This window comes from Patiria miniata, unplaced genomic scaffold, assembly GCF_015706575.1.
Source record: "Patiria miniata isolate m_02_andy unplaced genomic scaffold, ASM1570657v1 HiC_scaffold_19, whole genome shotgun sequence".
NCBI lineage: Eukaryota > Metazoa > Echinodermata > Asteroidea > Valvatida > Asterinidae > Patiria > Patiria miniata.
Window position 1 is genome coordinate 15,755,336 of NW_024037057.1, and position 17,750 is coordinate 15,773,085.

Here is a 17,750-nt window from a genome sequence, read left to right on the forward strand (position 1 = left end):
AAGATGATCACCTCACAAGCCCATATCGCATCATCATTTAAAATGCGTCGCCCGCTTATATACGCTTTATATAGGGCTTTATTTCATCCACATTTCACACTAACGAGTCCTCTGCATGGCTTCACTTCTGTTTTTAAATAAATCCTCAGGTTCGTGGCCCAGTGCGGTGTAGTTATTCATCGTAAGGCACCACGAGGGGTTTGGCATTGGGGAAGGGGGTTTATAGGGGACTCAGTCCGCGAAAGTTGATACCATACGTGTGTTTTTGTTGGAAAGATCATAGATCTTTTGTTTATGAAAAATAATAGAACTACTGCAAATTGCTCGCTGACTGAATTGACCTGATATATACAAATCAAAAGGCTAGAGAGGCCTGATATAATTACCAATTGAAAGACTTTTTCAGAGACAAATTAACGACACATAAGAAACAAACGTGCAGGGGCAGGGCGGATCCAAGAATTTTCGTAGGGGGGTTCATCAGCAAACAAATCTGAAATGTAGACAAGGTTTTTTTCTCCGGATACTTGGCCTCCGAAAATGAATAGGTGGTTGGGGGAGGGCTCGTACCATATGGGGGCGCTGCTCAAAACCGACGATTATTAACACTACACTGTTAAAAATGCCCGTAAATTTACGGACTCCGTAAAGTGAAATGTTCCGTATTTTCGGCGTAATTATACGGATCTCTCCGTAAATGCAAACATTAATGATGATAATTAGCGTGATTACAATCAACCATCGGCCAAGACAAAGTAGCGATGCCGCGAAGCGACTGGAGCGGGAGACCACACACGCGAGTGGCGAAGCGACGAGGCCTTTTCCAACTTGTCAAGAATTTCTTATGTTTTCCTCTATAATCTCTATTTTTGCTAGCTTAAAAGGGTGGCAAAATTCCAACCGATCATTAGCCCGTTAGGACTAGTCCACTGCCTGCATGCCTGGACTGTTCTCTGTGATCAATCGAGCGTGCGCCCCCATATGCGCCCGACCCGAGCCACTGCACGCGCACACAGCAGACTCTCATCTTTGCTCGTACCCCCAACCTCGTCCCCAGTGCTTACTTTATTTTTAACCTTGTTTCCAATAGTAAGCCCTGGATAGGAAACTTCCATCCTGCATCCTGATTCGACACCGCAATTGGCTAGAAATGGATTTATATTGTGTACTTGGTGTTGTTATTCACAACGTGCAGTACATGTTTTCGCAATCACTCGTCCACGCCTTCTCGAAAAGATTCATTTCCTTTCCAATTTAAAAATTAATGTGGCCTGACGTTGCGAACTTAGCAAGTTCTTCTTCAGAGGCTAAAACAGAAATGACAGAGGCACATACATAAACAAGGGGGTGCACACAAACATGCAGGGATGAAAGAAGAAACACAAAAGGAGGATTAGGTGGGAAAGGTGTGGAAAGATGCAGGGGAGGGTGGATGAGAGAACAAAGAAACAAAGGGAGATGGCAAACCACAAGGGGTCTGGTATGAACAGGGGAGGGACCAGAAAGGGGAAGGATCAAAGGTCACAGGGAGTGGGAACGGACAAAAGAGTGTGGGAGTGAAGGGGGATTATGCGGGGGGGGGGGACAGTATGGAGGTGGAAAGGGATGAAAGATGGGGGAAGATGGGTAAACACAAACAATGAAGACCAGGTGGATTATCTGTAACAGAAGACAATGGAGGAAGAAAAAGATTAATCATTTCCAAGTTGGATGTTGAGACCATGTGGTTGAATAGTTCGAAGACGATTCATCCACACTTTCTCTCTGCTGAGGCGAACTGAGTCCTTGCGATGGCCAAGAGATTCAATGCCCTTTCCAATTTGTTATTATTAATATGAAATGTCATACTGCATGTTTGTCTCGTAAAGATCGTAACAGTTTAATTAAAATACTGTTTTTCGTAACTCACGCCATGCTCGCGCTGCGACAAATTGATTCTGTTTTTACCCCAGACACCGCATACAAAACAAACGCAAATGTAACGCACAGGCAGGCACCAGACTACTTCACATTTGCAAATCTTGCACATGCAAATGATCCAATACCAGGATGAGAGAGAGCAGGTAGTGTTGGGCGCGTACTGCTCGACACCCTGGGGACGCGGTTGTTGTACCCCTGCCTTGCAAACAGGACGCTTGGATACTCTGATCAATTCACGCTCTGATTGGTTGGATTTTGCGTGACCTGTGACCTGCGCGTCATTTGAACGGCCGTTAAGACTGATTCATTACTGTTTAATTCCAGTTTAGAGATGGGGGTTTTTTTCGTTAAAAAGCGCAATAATGTAGGAAATTCACTTATGTGTTGTAAATTTACAATTCCAATTACCATTCATATCCAAAATTCTCGAGAGGGCTATACACACTCAGGTTTATGATCATTTGCATAGTAATGACCTTCTCTCACATGTTCAATCCGGAATTAGACCTCAGCATTCTACCCTGACCACCAATGTTGATGTATGTGATTTCATTTTGTCCAACTTGGATAAGGGTTACTCAGTTGGCGCTGGTTTTTTTTAGACCTTACTAAGGCCTTCGATACCGTAGATCACCATGTCCTACTAGCCAAGCTATCTCAGTATGGTATCCAAGGGAATGAATTAGCATGGTTTAATCATTATCTGGCTGATCGTGAACAAATTGTTGTTATTGACTCGGTGCAATCTAAAAGTAATAGCATAACTCATAGAGTCCCCCAGGGTTCAAATCTAGGCCCTTTGTTGTTCATCATTTTTATTAATGATTTACCGGATTCTGTTTCTCAGTGTAAGATTGTGTTATACGCTAATGACACGGTTATTCTATATGGTTCTGAACACATTTCTGATATTGAAAGCACCCTCAACCATGAACTCATAACAATCTCTGACTGAATGTATCTACATAAGTTAACCCTAAATATCGCAAAATCTTAGACCATGCTCTTTGGATCATCCCAAACCAAATTCAACTCCTCTCACGGTGTCACATTTGCCGGGACTCTCACAATAAGACAAATGAACTATATCCTTTATATTTACAAATTACTCTTACAAATTTATTTGACAAATTTACACAACATCAAAATCGTACGTTCAGAAATGTCAAGGGGAAATCTTCGTTATGAAATCGTATTAATAGTCAGCTTATAGGTACATATAAAACCACCTCAAAATATCAATCAGTTTATACAATGGAATTATAGCAGGTAAGTAACTTCACTGTTTGAAATATCTAGCAATCTACTTTCCGTTGTTCACAGCAAATACAACTGACCGATTCACACTTCCAATTCAATATCTACAATCAAATATCTACGGTCAATATCAGCATCCAGTAGCTATATGTACGTGCCTAGCAATAAATCCACACTATTAACAATTCAATCAATAAATCTGCACTATGAACAACCCGGATAATAAATTCACACTATTAACAATTCAATCCATAAATCCACACTATTAACAATCCGTTCTGTGTTCACCTAAACATCACTGGCTGCTTAAAACTTTCCGATTCAAAACCTACAAGTCAATATCCAATTCAACGATTCAATCAAAATCACATAGAATGACAATTCCTGGGGTTTTCTCACAAATATTACACTAAACCAATTCAACAATCTCCATTCCTTTTAAGTCAAAGAACACTGCTACATGTAGCTGGACACCACAGGTTACATCAATACATCAATACACAATATTCACAAATTATACATGTACATCCAAACAACAGCACCTGTGCAGCAATACACAAGAGTATATGAACAAAATAATGCTCTTAATATCCAGGCAAATAGTAGCATCAAATTATTAATTTATATGTCAAATGGTACACTCAAAATGTGCGTAAATATATCAGGTGATCAAAGTGCAAAAGGTATTATTAAGAAATTATACAATTCTAAATCAATATGCTGTTGAAGTTTTGCTGATAGGGCTTGTCACATCTGCGGTAGGTATCCCGCTCTCATCGTCTAGGTCAGAGATGGACCAATCCAGTCAGAGGGACATGGCGTTGTACGTCGGCGGTCATGGGACCAACCCTCAGAATTCACCACTTAATAGGGCCAGGTAGTACACCACAAGTACATCAACTTCAGTAGGGTCAGGTAGTACATTACAAGTACATCAACTTCAGTAGGGCCAGGTAGTACATCACAAGTACATCAACTTCAGTAGGGCCAGGTAGTACATCACAAGTACATCAACTTCAGGTACATCCATATAAGGACCATAATTGTCCAATTCTCACGCTGACCTATGCTTGTCCGAGCCACTCCCAAGAATCTCACAGAACTGAAACTTCTATGCTGATGGCCGAGGGACGGCACAATTAGCTGCCAAAAATGGCTACGCCAGCATGCACTCCAAAACACAGTGCTAACCCAACAACAGCATGTATAGCAATACTCACACACACCCACTTTGCTCCATCTTATATCAGCCAACACCCACATTTACCGCATACTGAAAAGCACTCAAGCACGCCAACTAAATTCCAGCACCAAGCCCTGGCTGAACAACAAAAGTCTACTGGCCACAAGGGCGGATCCAGGGGGGGGGCCAAAGGGGGCCATGCCCCCCCCCCCCCCAAACGAAACCAATTTTTTTTTTTTTATGTGACATCGCAATAAAGGCAGGCAATGAGTACACCACCATCTTTTCCTCAAAAAAACATTGGTTAAAGTGGTCAGAAATTGCCTCAGATCGCACCACAGAGCATCTAGAATCCAAAAAATCCCCCGAAAATTGTGTTCTGGATCCGCCCTTGACTGGCCAGTGTAGAGGATTAAGTTAGGATTACAACAGATTAACTGTACAATTTGCAACGACAATAATGGTCCTGCTGTGGAAACTTAAAATAGTTAGAAAAGTTATGTTTAATCAGAATCAGCTGTGACACACGGTTTCAATATTAGACTTAACGATGAATTTTTAGAGACTGTCTCTGAATTTAAATACCTTGGTTTGTGGTATGATTGTAATCTTAAGTGGAACAAACACATAGAGGCCGTGTGTAACAAACTAGCCCAAAAACTTGGAGTGCTCAAACGATTACGTTATTTTGTCAATCAATCTACGCTTCATATACTCTACAACTCGCTTGTTCTTCCTCATATAGATTATTGCCTCCCAGTTTGGTTTAACACCTGTGAAAAATATCTCAATAAGATTCAGGTTCTTCAAAACCGTGCTGCTAGATTAGTTTTGGGTTGCCAAGTAAGATGCCTTCATGTTAATGATCTGTTTAACAAACTTGGATGGATGAAGATCAACCAACGTAACGTACTTTAATGCCACTTTGATGTACAATTGTATCAATCGATTAGCTCCTCTGTACTTGTCCTCAAAGATCCATTCTCAGTTAAATGTTCATTCCCACAATACACGCTCTAATGCCAACAATAACATTGCCTTTAACTCTGTCAACTCCTTTGGCAAACGTATGTTTACATTCTCTGGTGGCCAAATCTGGAATAATCTTCCTTTAAGCTTAAGAGAGTCTACCTCAGCCTCACTTTTTAAACTCAACCTCAAACAACATATTTTAAATTAATCCGGTTTTTAATCAGTTCTGAGGGGACGGTTTGTGATATGATCGCAGTTTATACATGTAGCTACACTTTTAGTAATCATCATGTGTAACTGTTTGGTTTATATGTGGTTTTTGGTTAGGTTACATGCACTGTTGTTGGACTTTATGCAAATCTTTGAGGAATGACAAGGCATTTATTTTACAGCCCGACTTTTTTCTTTCTTAGCATTTTATTTTTGACGTGTAAATCGGGATAACTGTAATGTTTTGCCTTTTACTAGCACTGTTTTTTTAGGTTTACTGGGGGACTCCATGTAATTCCATGTAATTCCATGTAATAATTTTTTAATTCTACATGTGCAACTGTATATGTGCAATAAGTGTTTTTATGCTCTCTGCTAGTTTTTACTTATACTGTATATTTTGTGTAAAGTTTTTTTTGTTTTTTTTTTGTAAAGTCTTGTCTATATTTGTAATTTTATTTTCTTTGTTTCATTCTGTTTTCATGTAATTTTAATGGGAGGGCTCCTTTGGAAAGCAGTTTTTTTCAACTGAAACGGACTACCCTCTTTAAAAATTACAATAAATAAATACAAAAACAAACAAAAATCCGTCATTTGCTCAGGCCCCGTTTCGAATCACGAACGGTCAGATTGCATTATTTTATGCGATGCTCAAAATGTTGTCCACATGGTCCGCAGTGAAACATAATCACATCTCAAATTAGGTTTTGCCCTTCACCGACGTTTGAACACTGTATACTCAGTGCGTTACCTCCCGAGTGAAAGTTTGAAAAAATCACTCGGGTGGGACTCGAACCCACGACCTCCTGCTTTCTAGTGCAGATGTCTTACCACTCGACCACCGAGCTAACGGGATCGGTTGGCTGGTGCGAATCTGATGTACATAGCAGCGGGTACCGCATAAACTATTATAAGATGGAATTTTGCGTCGGGGTGATATAAATCAAATTAGGTTTTGCCCTTCACCGACGTTTGAACACTGTATACTCAGTGCGTTACCTCCCGAGTGAAAGTTTGAAAAAAATCACTCGGGTGGGACTCGAACCCACGACCTCCTGCTTTCTAGTGCAGATGTCTTACCACTCGACCACCGAGCTAACGGGATCGGTTGGCTGGTGCGAATCTGATGTACATAGCAGCGGGTACCGCATAAACTATTATAAGATGGAATTTTGCGTCGGGGTGATATAAATCAAATTAGGTTTTGCCCTTCACCGACGTTTGAACACTGTATACTCAGTGCGTTACCTCCCGAGTGAAAGTTTGAAAAAATCACTCGGGTGGGACTCGAACCCACGACCTCCTGCTTTCTAGTGCAGATGTCTTACCACTCGACCACCGAGCTAACGGGATCGGTTGGCTGGTGCGAATCTGATGTACATAGCAGCGGGTACCGCATAAACTATTATAAGATGGAATTTTGCGTCGGGGTGATATAAATCAAATTAGGTTTTGCCCGCTGCTATGTACATCAGATTCGCACCAGCCAACCTTATAATAATCACATCTGGTATGGAATGTGCGCATTTCTATGGGAAGTTTTCGGATAGCATTTGCGCACATTGTGTAACTGCGGTCTTGAACAGCTGCAGCCCGATGCTTTATACATAGTTCATAGGCCACTTCCTTATTCACAAGATTCTGTGAAGCTCATCAGCGTATCCCAGCGTCCTGTTTGCATAGCCTTTAGTCAAGGCCCACGCGTCTTGATCCGGACACGTGACGCACCCTGGGCGTTGGCACGTAAAAAGACTACCCCGCGAGCGGCTTTGCCGCTCGCTGGATAGTCTTTTTACGTGCCAGCATCCGGGGCGCGTCACGTGTCCCGGATCAAGACGTGTGGGCCTTGACTAAAGGCTATGTTTGCAGAGGGGGTACGAGCGAAACTCGAAACCATTTTTTTTCTCCAGGCGAGTGTTTTTGGAGAGGGCGCCCTAAGGGCCTGTGATAAAAAAAAGTCCAGAATCTGGACTATTTTAGGACGCGCGTGGCTTTTTTATTCTATCTACCCGGATGCGCGTGCACCCCGGATGCGCATGCTTGCACAAAATTTTAAAACAAAAAATGTGGGTCTAGTTTTCCACGAGATCGTGACCGCGTAATTGTTCTTTCATCATCTAATTTTAATTTTATAAAAGTATTTCAAAAAATTATTTAAGGGTATGAACTTATTTTTTTTTCATCTGAACTTATAGTTATTTCCTCTTACGTTTTCCATTACTCACCCTTCTTTCACAAATTGAAGCAACTAGGCAAAAAATGCGCGTTGTGATTGGTTAACCTTTCAGCACTCTACATAAAAAATATGAATAATTCAACAAAATCAAGTTAGAAAGGGCCTCGTGGCTTCGCCACTCGTACGTGCTGACTTTAATCTTTGCTCCAGTCGCTTCGTGCTTTCGCAGCTCCGCCGCTTGACAAAAGGCTAGAACATGCTCACTCGACAGCTTAAATCCACTGAGTGACAAAGTAGAGTACTGAAGCCGAAGGGGTAGATAGTCTTTGTAATACCACGGCGAATGCCGTGCGTAAAGGTCTATGATTGTGAGCAGATTCGATGATTAATTAGGCAAGACAACCACCTCTTGACCTCTATATTTTGACCAATCAGCGGGCGCTTTCTATATCGGGCCCGTCTTCGGTCATCATCACCCGTTGCGCGTCATAGACAATGGATAAAAAAAAATGTGTCACGCGCTCTGTATCATGTTACGCGATATCGCGACTGGCTTTTGTTATATTACAAACACTGCATTCGAATTGACCAATCAAACCATTTAGTCCTGAATTAGGAATGAAATGACGTCACGATTTAGTAAAGTCGACTCCGATTGGCTGGCATCAGACGTTATACAGAACTGGGCTCAATCCGTAGATACGGGTGATACTCAACTAAGGGGAAGTGGGGAAGAAGGGAAAGATGCAGGGGGAACATAGGAGAGTGGTGACGATTGTAACAGGGTATAGGGGGGGAAGGGAGGGCAGGATTTATTAGTGATACGAATTTACTGGTGATATGAAGTTTTGACTTTTTTATTTGGTGATTTTTTTGATTTTTTTTTTAATAGTAACCCAATGAACACTAGTTTTCTCGCAAGATGTTATCATAGAGCAAATTTGGGCCCACAATTTCAACAGAAACGTCGTTTTTGGCACTTAGTATTTAAATTCTTAGAGTTTAGGCACTCTTCTGATATGAAGACGGTGACAGCATATACTGACTGGAACGTCGAGTTTATACCTCTGGTTTCTTTCAGAACCATTCTCTTAGTGTAAGATGATTCCCACATGGTGTTTCTGCAAACCTTTCATTCATAAACAGAAAACCCATGAACAGTACGGTACGAGTCAACCTCGTCCCCAGTGCCTACCTTATTTCCAACCTCGTTCAAACTTTCTTCCTATCCTGATTCGATACCGCAATTGGCTAGAAATGGATTTATATCCGTATACTTGGTGTTGTTATTCACAACGTGCAGTACGTGTTTTCGCGATCATTCGTCCACGCCTTCTCGAAAATATTCATTTCATTCCAATATGTCCATATTAATATGAAATGTGATACTGCATGTTGTCTCGCAAATATAGGACCAGTTAATTAAAATAAAATCGAGTTTCGTAACTTACGCCATGCTCGCGCTGCGAGGAATTGATTTTGTTTATACCCCAGACACCAACAAACGCAAATGTAACGCATAGGCAGGCACCTGACAATTCCTCATTTGCATACGTGTTCAAAAATCTTGCACATGCAAATGATCCAATGCCAGGATGAGAGAGCAGGTAGTGGTGGGCGCGTACTGCTCGACGCCCTGGGGACGAGGTTGGGTACGGGTCTTCCTGAAATGACATCACATTAATGCCGCCCTCATTTGACTGGGAAAAAAACATGGGCAATTTTTAATGTTTAAAGAAAGGCACTTTTGTCTTTTCAACACTATTTACCCCAAAAGGATGTCAACCAAAAAGCTGGTGTTTACTTCGTCTCTATCCCCCTCCTCCAAGGCTCCAACCTCTACCCACCCCACCCCACGTGTACATTTGCCCCTATGGTCCCTCTTTTGTTTGTACTCCCATATGTTTTGTACACGTCGCCAAATTGGGGACCTTCGGGAATTGGGGACCCTATTGTCCTCTACTGTTCGACGTTCCCTATTGAATGCAAAAACAAACTCACACACACACTCTAATTACTATCATTTGATTGTTGATTGATCATTTTCGACAGATAATATGCAAAAATAAATCAATGTATTCCTTTATTCTTCCTTCAAATGCATACAACGAGTCAAATGAATGGATCGCGGAGGGAATCCTACTCACATTCAAGTCACAATCAAGGGCGGATCCAGAACACAATTTTGGGGGGGGCCAAAAAAAAAATTTGGTCCCCCCCAAAAAAGTGGGTCTAAAAAATTACGGCGTGGGGTTCGGGGCCCGTGAGGTCCCCGAAAATTTTTTGGATTCTAGATGCTCTGTGGTGCGATCTGAGGCAATATCTGACCACTTTAACCAATTTTTTTGAGGAAAAGATGGTGGTGTACTCATTGCCTGCCTTTATTGCGATGTCACATTAAAAAAAAAAAAATTGGTTTCGTTTTTGGGGGGGGGCCATGGCCCCCTTTGGCCCCCCCCCCCCCTGGATCCGCCCTTGGTCACAATAGGGACCATTAGAAATAGTTCGTCTACCGGAGACGCATGCGGCTCAGAAAAATCACCTATCATATTAAATCACCGTGTTACGTTGTTCTTTTCATCGTGCACCTTCCTGGCAATGTACATGTAACATAAAAAAAAATGAATTGTGTTATGTACGTCTGGTGAAATCATGACCCAAAATTAACGGTCATTTTTTTCGAGACGCATATACGTAATTACGTATCCCTTACACCTAAGGCTCCACTGTACTAATTCAAGCCCCATTGAAAACATTGTAAAATCAACAAAATTCAGGGCCAAATAACATGCAAGCCAACATCACTGGGGTTTCTCAAACAAAAAATAACTTATTGTCTTGTCTTTCATCTTTTCATTTCTTTTAAATTTTAGGTACATTAGCCAATTACATTTTTTAATATTCACACCCAAACAAAATCACCTCCCGAAAAGTGATAGTTCCCAAGCCTACATGTAGCCATTTTACAAGTGGCATCCTTCCACTTTCACAGGCAAATAGGACCCACTTTTCATCCGTAATTTTATCAAGCCTGCCCTCAGATGGAAGCCCAAAAACCAGGGAGTTGATCCTTGGGTATATTTACACAATTCCACCGTTTTTAAAGCCAAACGGTGTCCGTTTTCAAAAGAAATTATGGGGGGCACTTTTTATGCTAATGACTCGCGTAGAAATTCTCACTTGAACTAGTTCAGTGCATCCCTAATATTTTGCAGTGTAGTGCAGTCATGGTGTACGTACGAGATTACGTCCTTTCAATTGCCCTTTATTCAATGCCCTTTGAATAGTTTATAATGACCTTTGGGCCCCACTGCTTTGTCAGACCTTCCCATTACACATTGGGGGTGGTGAAGGGCACATTCTACAATGTTTTCAATCAAAACTAACTGTCACAAGGAAAGTCACACCTCCTTTGTAATGGTACGTTCTCGCGGAAGTCACTAACGCTCAGGTATGGCTTGTGTACAAACAGCATGGAATAAGACCGTGGCACCAAATTAATCTCATGACTCAGTTATGTGTATGGCGGTGTGTATGGCCAGCTTGATGGTAAATGTTATTTTTTTCGGTGGGATAATTACACAAATTTTGCTTAGGCTGTTGGAATTTCGAAGTGGAATACAGATGCACACTAACGCATCACATACATGTATAGACTGAATCATTAACAGCTACAGAGCCTCACGTCAGGAGTAGCGAATAGTTCTCGTGACATGTAGCCTAGAGCTACTAGTACTAGAGTGCTCGCTCGCTTAACCGTCGTGATAACGCCCCTCTTGGGCAAGCTAGCATCAGGTAAATTATTATAGGCGGGATAATTTAAAAACCTTCAGAAGCCGACGTCTATATACTGGCCGGAGTTTCGAAGTAAAGTGGATACCTGCATATGCACCACCTGGACTGAAGATTGGTCGCTAAAATGGCAAACACTGGAGCCTATCTCCTGCCCGGAGAACGTAGGGGTGGCCTGGTTCTCGTATATGACGGATATCGATACCAAAGGAACAAAATAAGTGCAGGTACAAAGGTCTACTGGAGATGTACGGATAAAAAGTGTAGAGTCCCTTTACACACCAATGATTTCGGCTCAGGAGAAAATATCGTTGTTCTAGACAACCAGCAGCCGGAGCATGCACATCCTCCGGAACATGGCAGATTGGATCGATTCCAGTTCATACGAGAAATCAAGAATGTCATAAGAAGAGAACCCTCGCTTCCAGTCAGAAGGGCATACGACGAGGTCACCTCAAGATTACCACACGCCCAACGGATAAACTTTCCTGACTTTGATGGAGTTAGGACCTCGCTGCTACGATTCAGGGCAAGATCTTGTCGTCCTGTTGCCAGTCAATCCGTCGACATGGCGGACATTCATGGCGCATGGGCCGAGACCTTGGGCGGCCAACGAGAGCTGCTGGCAATAGATAATGCTATCGGAGTAGCCGTGTTTGCAAGCAGGAGAGAGCTTGAAGTTCTTGAGCAATGCAGTGAGATTTTCATTGACGGAACATTTCACACAGCACCTGCCCCCTTCACACAAATTGTTACAGCATATGGCCGATACCGTGGTTTGATCCTACCTCTTTCGATTAGTTTGGTGACTAATAAACGAGAAGAACAGTATCTCTACGTACTGCAAGCAATCAAACGAGAAATTATTGCCATCACAGATCGTCCGCTCTCTCCAAGCTTGGTCATTACGGATTTTGAAGTGGATCTCATCAATGCAATTGGAAAGGAGCTACCACATGCGGATAGCAGAGTATGTAAGAGCCCATGGAGGAAGCTGACAGAGCTTGGCTTGGAAGGCCCCTACCTACGAGACCCAGCCTTGCAGAGAGTGGTGGGAAGAATGCTAGGTTTTGGCTACCAACTCCCCATCCCACATGTTGCCTTGAGTTTCGAGTGAGTAGGCCTATTTATTATACATTCAATTTGACCGGTTCAGCTTAAAACTCTTGACTTTTAAGTTCTTAAATATGTGGTCCGGCGCCTGTCAATTATGAATCGTGTTACCAATAAAAATATTTTTTCATACATGTACATTATATGAGATATTGCTTCAATTCAACATCGAATTATTGTTCCTTTTCGATAAATATGCCTGAAATAGTACACAAGTACATACTGCCATGCAAGGCGCTGGCATTAAGCTAGGTGAATATAATTTTCCTGGGGTGCCCCGTGCAGCCGAGGGCAACATCGATACTCGAATATTGACAGTATTATACAATGTACGTGTATACATATGTCTTAAATCCGTCACCTTTCTCCCCCCCCCCCCCCCCCCCACACACACACACAGACAAAGTCGTGTTTGTTTTTCATACGCTATGTCGACATTCCTTTGCATTCGTGTAGTTTATATAAAAATAACTTTACTTAAACTGTGAAAACTCTTTCAACCCCAAATTTGTTTTTTAATTTCCTTGAATGTTTCTCTTCATTCTGCGACCGATAACTCTTACCCGAAAATGCCTGTTTTCCAGAGAGGGCAAAACATTATGTGGACACGGCTTAGTCCACATAACGTGAACACAACCTGCATTATGTGGACATCTTTAGTTCACATGTCCACATAGTGACTGTAAGACAAACTCATTAATTTTTGTTTATGGTGTAAATCGAGGATTTTCTATCGTCCCTCTTCCCTTTTCCTTTGTTTATACCTTAACTTTTTTGCAACAGCTCTCATTGGTTTTGTACACGTTTTCTAATCATGGTCGTTCTCGATTTGGTTCCAGTCCTCGATTCATCGATGATGTTGCACGTGTGTGTCCTCGATTTACACCATAAACAAACGCACACACATGGTCATCTACACCCCGTGTAATTTAAATTTGAATGATCCATGTGTCAGAATTTGAATGCATGATTATATTGTTAACTTATACGACTGAAATGTTAAATCATGCTTTTAAATAAAATCGAATGATATGTTTATTTGAATGAACAAAAGTTGCTTGTGTTTGCATCGTATGCCTAACTCCGAGCGCGTCTGTCGGTATAAGGCTGGCCGCCTATTTCTCAAACTAAATACACAAACAATGTCAAAAATCGAATTGAATGAAACGGGATTGAAGAGACATTCATTTAAATTCGTCTGAAAATAAGCGACCAATCTGGCAGAGGTGAATGAACGCTTTGTGATTTTGGCCGGGAAATCCTATATCCACGTAGTCTACATATTATCTGGTAAGGATTTAACAGTATATTGAAAGTATTTTACTTCATTTGTCCTAATCCTAGAACATGCACCGATGAGACACGAGTGCAGGAGGTTGTACAGCAGTACCCCCAACTTCAACAGTACTTTGAATACGTAGAACAGACCTACATTGGTGGGCCAGTGTTTCATGTTCCGTTCACAACTTACATGTTGAACCAGAACCAACAACCATGTACAGGGTAAGTTCATATTATTCGAATGATTCATTTTGTTTTATACTGACTTCATTAATTCTTGCCACCGGTGAGTAAAGAGGATACGCTTAAACAGAGATTAAACTTAAAAGAAGAAGCAACGTTCAGATTTGTTACAAACATTTTGGGACGTACAAGCTTCTATCCTTGTATGAAGAACCTGGAGGCACTCCCACATAATGTGATTGTATTAAATGACGCATATGTGCCACCTCAAGCAATCTTTGAATATAAATCCACATGGAATACTTTATATGTGGTCACTTCCATCTGGACAAAGAGCTGTGTTCGGTGACTAAAAAGGTACTAAGTTCAACTGGTGACATCGGAAAAAATAAGTAATCTCTCCTCATAGTAATAAGTAATTTGGCGAATAATCAAAGTATCTCGCCTTTCGGACAAGACGTTGCCCTTCCGTCACACAGTATTACGAGAGTGCATTATTCATTGGGCAATATCGAAAGTTATGGTGAAAATATCTTCCGCCCGATGTATGCTCGCAACGTAATAACTCCCGACAAATTGCGCCTGATAAGTTTCTCCGTCCACAAGGTGACAATTGTGGAGAGTTGTATTACATCACTATGATGAAAAGGTGCTCAGAATTTTATAAGAGAACGGGAAAGAGATGCAGTATCTGGAATTCAGACTCTACAATTCACAATTTTGTAACTGATTACAGTGTATATACTATCAATTAAACTTACTAGTGCATTCTTATGTGTGTTTAATAGCCTTCTTCAGCACATGGAGCAAACTGTTAATGGCTCCCCATCCCAATCTTGTCAAGTGGAGCGACATGACCCTCAAGATCCGCAGAACCCACAGAGGAGATCGTCAGACAGACGAGGGCGAAGAAGAAACCTCGAAGGCAGGGTCAAGCGCCTTCATCGGGCGTGCCAGCGGTTACCGCTCGATAGTCCGAAGGTTCGTTATGTATACAGCAAGGGAGGCTATTTCATTAGTCCGAAGGTTCAATAATCCAAAGGTTCGTTAGTCACGAAAGCAGAATAGCATTACATAATCAGAAGGTTCTATAGTTTGAATCAACAAAAGGGTCCAATAGTCCGCTAACAAAAAGGGCCTCTGTCAATTTGGACTATTGAACCTTGCGTGCTTTTGGGGATTAAAGAACCTTCGGACTAATAGCAAATCGATGCCTCATCAGGCATGTATGGGCCAGAGTAATAAACAAACCCACAATATGCTAATGTTGGCGCGCCGGTTACTTCATTCTGTTGCATAGCGTATCGTACGGCAGGTCTGTATTTTACCAGACAATTGTGATGAAAGTTTAAGCATAAATGAAGTCAGGGAAGGATGCACACCTAAAGGGAATGAACGAACAAATAATGTGGGGGAAGTAAAATGGAGATAGGCCCACTAGGCCACACTTACCATACAATAGCACCTGCTCTTTTGTGTTATGGAGAAGAGATGGGAATTTACTTAATGGATTTATTTTTTTAATTGGCAGGTGCAAGACCATGGCCAGGCGCGATGAGGCGGCTGAATGATGACTCCTTTGAGACATTCAGGATGTGGAAAGTGCAGAACCACATAAGAATATTGAAGAGAAAATGGCTTACAGGACCTCAAATTAGACCATGAGCTTGTTCTACATCGGCTTTTGTTTCAAATGTGGTTACTGCATGGATCAAATGATGGATCCCTTTTGAGATTGACACGAGAAATGACACGCTGACACAGATTAAGGAACCGACCCTAGTGGCGGGGGTTTGCTTTCATTTCATCCCATGTTATTATATTCATGAGGAATAGCACGCATTACTAAACACGAGACACCATGCAAATAGTGTGAGTTACAACAAGGTCACAAAGAAACTATAAGCACAATATTGGCAACAACCCTGAATGGCAAAAGGCAAGCCAATGATTTTTTTGCTATCACGTACAAGAAAAACAATAACATGCACGTATAAATGCCAGTCTTATCGAATAATTGCTGCTGGCAACATACTGGTATAGATCATATTTACAATACTATTAGGCAATTTAGATACGATACTAAAATTAAACTCTATACATGTACATGAACAAAATGATTAGGGTACGTGATTGTTAATTTACAATGTGTTGAGATGTTAATCCAGAAGATGTTAATCCAGAAGTCGACATAAAAATTCTTGTAGTAACCAAGCAATAACACTTGAAGTGATTCTCCCATTGAATGTGGTAGGCCTGTATTCTGGAATACATTTCAGTTGTACATTTCATTTCCACCATCATTTATTTCGAAAACATCGCCAGTTAGCGCCATAAATTGTGAAGAAATCCACGAGTGCATAATACCTATATGCGTTGCCGGGCTGACATGTTTGTTATTCAAAATACAATGTAGCTGTCATGTACATGTAGATCGAATGCCAATTGAACCTTGAGTTCATGTCGGACTATTGAACCTAATATACCCTATTGTAACCTTGAGGCAAATGAACCTTCTGATTATCGAACCATCGGCCTCCATGGACTAATGAACCTTCGGACTATCGCACCAGCTGTTCATTTTCTCACTAATGAACCCCCGGCCCCGGGTATAGGAAGTGTGTGTGTTCCGACTATCAAACCTTGGGATTAATGAACCTCCGGTCTAATGAAATTCCGAACTATATCGAGCGGATCGGACGCCGCTGCAGCGAGGCCATCGCAACCATCGTACTTCTCCGGCTGTTGAACACGGAAGAGTGCACACAGGTCTGCACAAAACGTGTTTTCATTTTTTTTTTGGTCATTTGGACCTTGTATAGATCAGTATTCCGGCGGGTGTCACATAATTGACAGCCATGAGCATTTGTTTTCTTCAAATCAATTAATATGCAAACTAGCTGTCGCCATGTGGTAAAATACAAGTTTTGTGTATACCTCTGCATGATTTCGTCCTAACTTCTCAATCAAGGTGACTAGGCCGTGTTTGGGGGTCAAATGATTCATTAAAGCCACTTCTTCAACTTTTATCACTACATAACTACTTATACGGATTGGGAAGAACAATGGGAAATTGAAGATAAAATTGCAAAAGTATCGCCCTTAAAAAACCCTCCGTGAACATTAGCTGCAAAACTGGCTGAGACATTCGCTAAAAAGCAAATTTCTGATAAACCGACACTTTAGAATGTACATATTTACCGTATGCCAAGGACGCATGACACACACTATACTTTAGGAATGGTCTTAGAATGATACTTGACACTCAAAACATGGGTTTAGACACCTTACTTGTGTAGTTACGAGCAATATTGGCCGAGATATGCCAAAAAAGTGATATTCCGGTAATGGCGGCATTCCTTCGGTGCACTTATTTGCATATCCTATGCCGCAGACACATGTGGTCACTTCCAGAATAGTTTTATTGTGTTCTCTGACCCTGAAAACATGGGTAAAGACACCTTATTCGTTCAGTTATTTGCAATATTGGCTGAGATACAGTGAAAAAAAATGTTTCGGTAATGGCGGCACTAAATTGCATAAAAACAATACGTTTAAAAAAAAAATTGAATTTTTTAACATAGCAAATCGTTTTCTACGCATTTTTTCTTACCTGGAGACGTCGATTAGGCCCAAAAAAAGCCTCCGGTTTCTGGTATGGAG

General features: G+C 41.5%; 1 protein-coding gene across 1 annotated transcript; it reads left to right on the forward strand.

Annotated features, from left to right (window-relative positions):
- Positions 1 to 11,161: 11,161 nt before the first annotated feature.
- Positions 11,162 to 16,453, forward strand: LOC119725901. The gene is made up of 4 exons (XM_038197500.1): positions 11,162 to 12,623; positions 13,968 to 14,126; positions 14,876 to 15,068; positions 15,619 to 16,453. The coding sequence occupies exons 1-4, from the start codon at positions 11,638 to 11,640 to the stop codon at positions 15,643 to 15,645; spliced, it is 1,365 nt and encodes a 454-aa protein (XP_038053428.1). The 5' UTR covers positions 11,162 to 11,637; the 3' UTR covers positions 15,646 to 16,453.
- The last annotated feature ends 1,297 nt before the right edge of the window (positions 16,454 to 17,750 follow it).

Bases quoted from the DNA above. Each gene is read 5' to 3' on its own strand.
- LOC119725901 (XM_038197500.1), top strand. From the start codon at position 11,638: ATGGCAAACACTGGAGCCTATCTCCTGCCCGGAGAACGTAGGGGTGGC. The intron at 12,624-13,967 runs GTGAGTAGGCCT...TCCTAATCCTAG, and splicing joins CATGTTGCCTTGAGTTTCGA to AACATGCACCGATGAGACAC. The intron at 14,127-14,875 runs GTAAGTTCATAT...TGTGTTTAATAG, and splicing joins AACCAACAACCATGTACAGG to CCTTCTTCAGCACATGGAGC.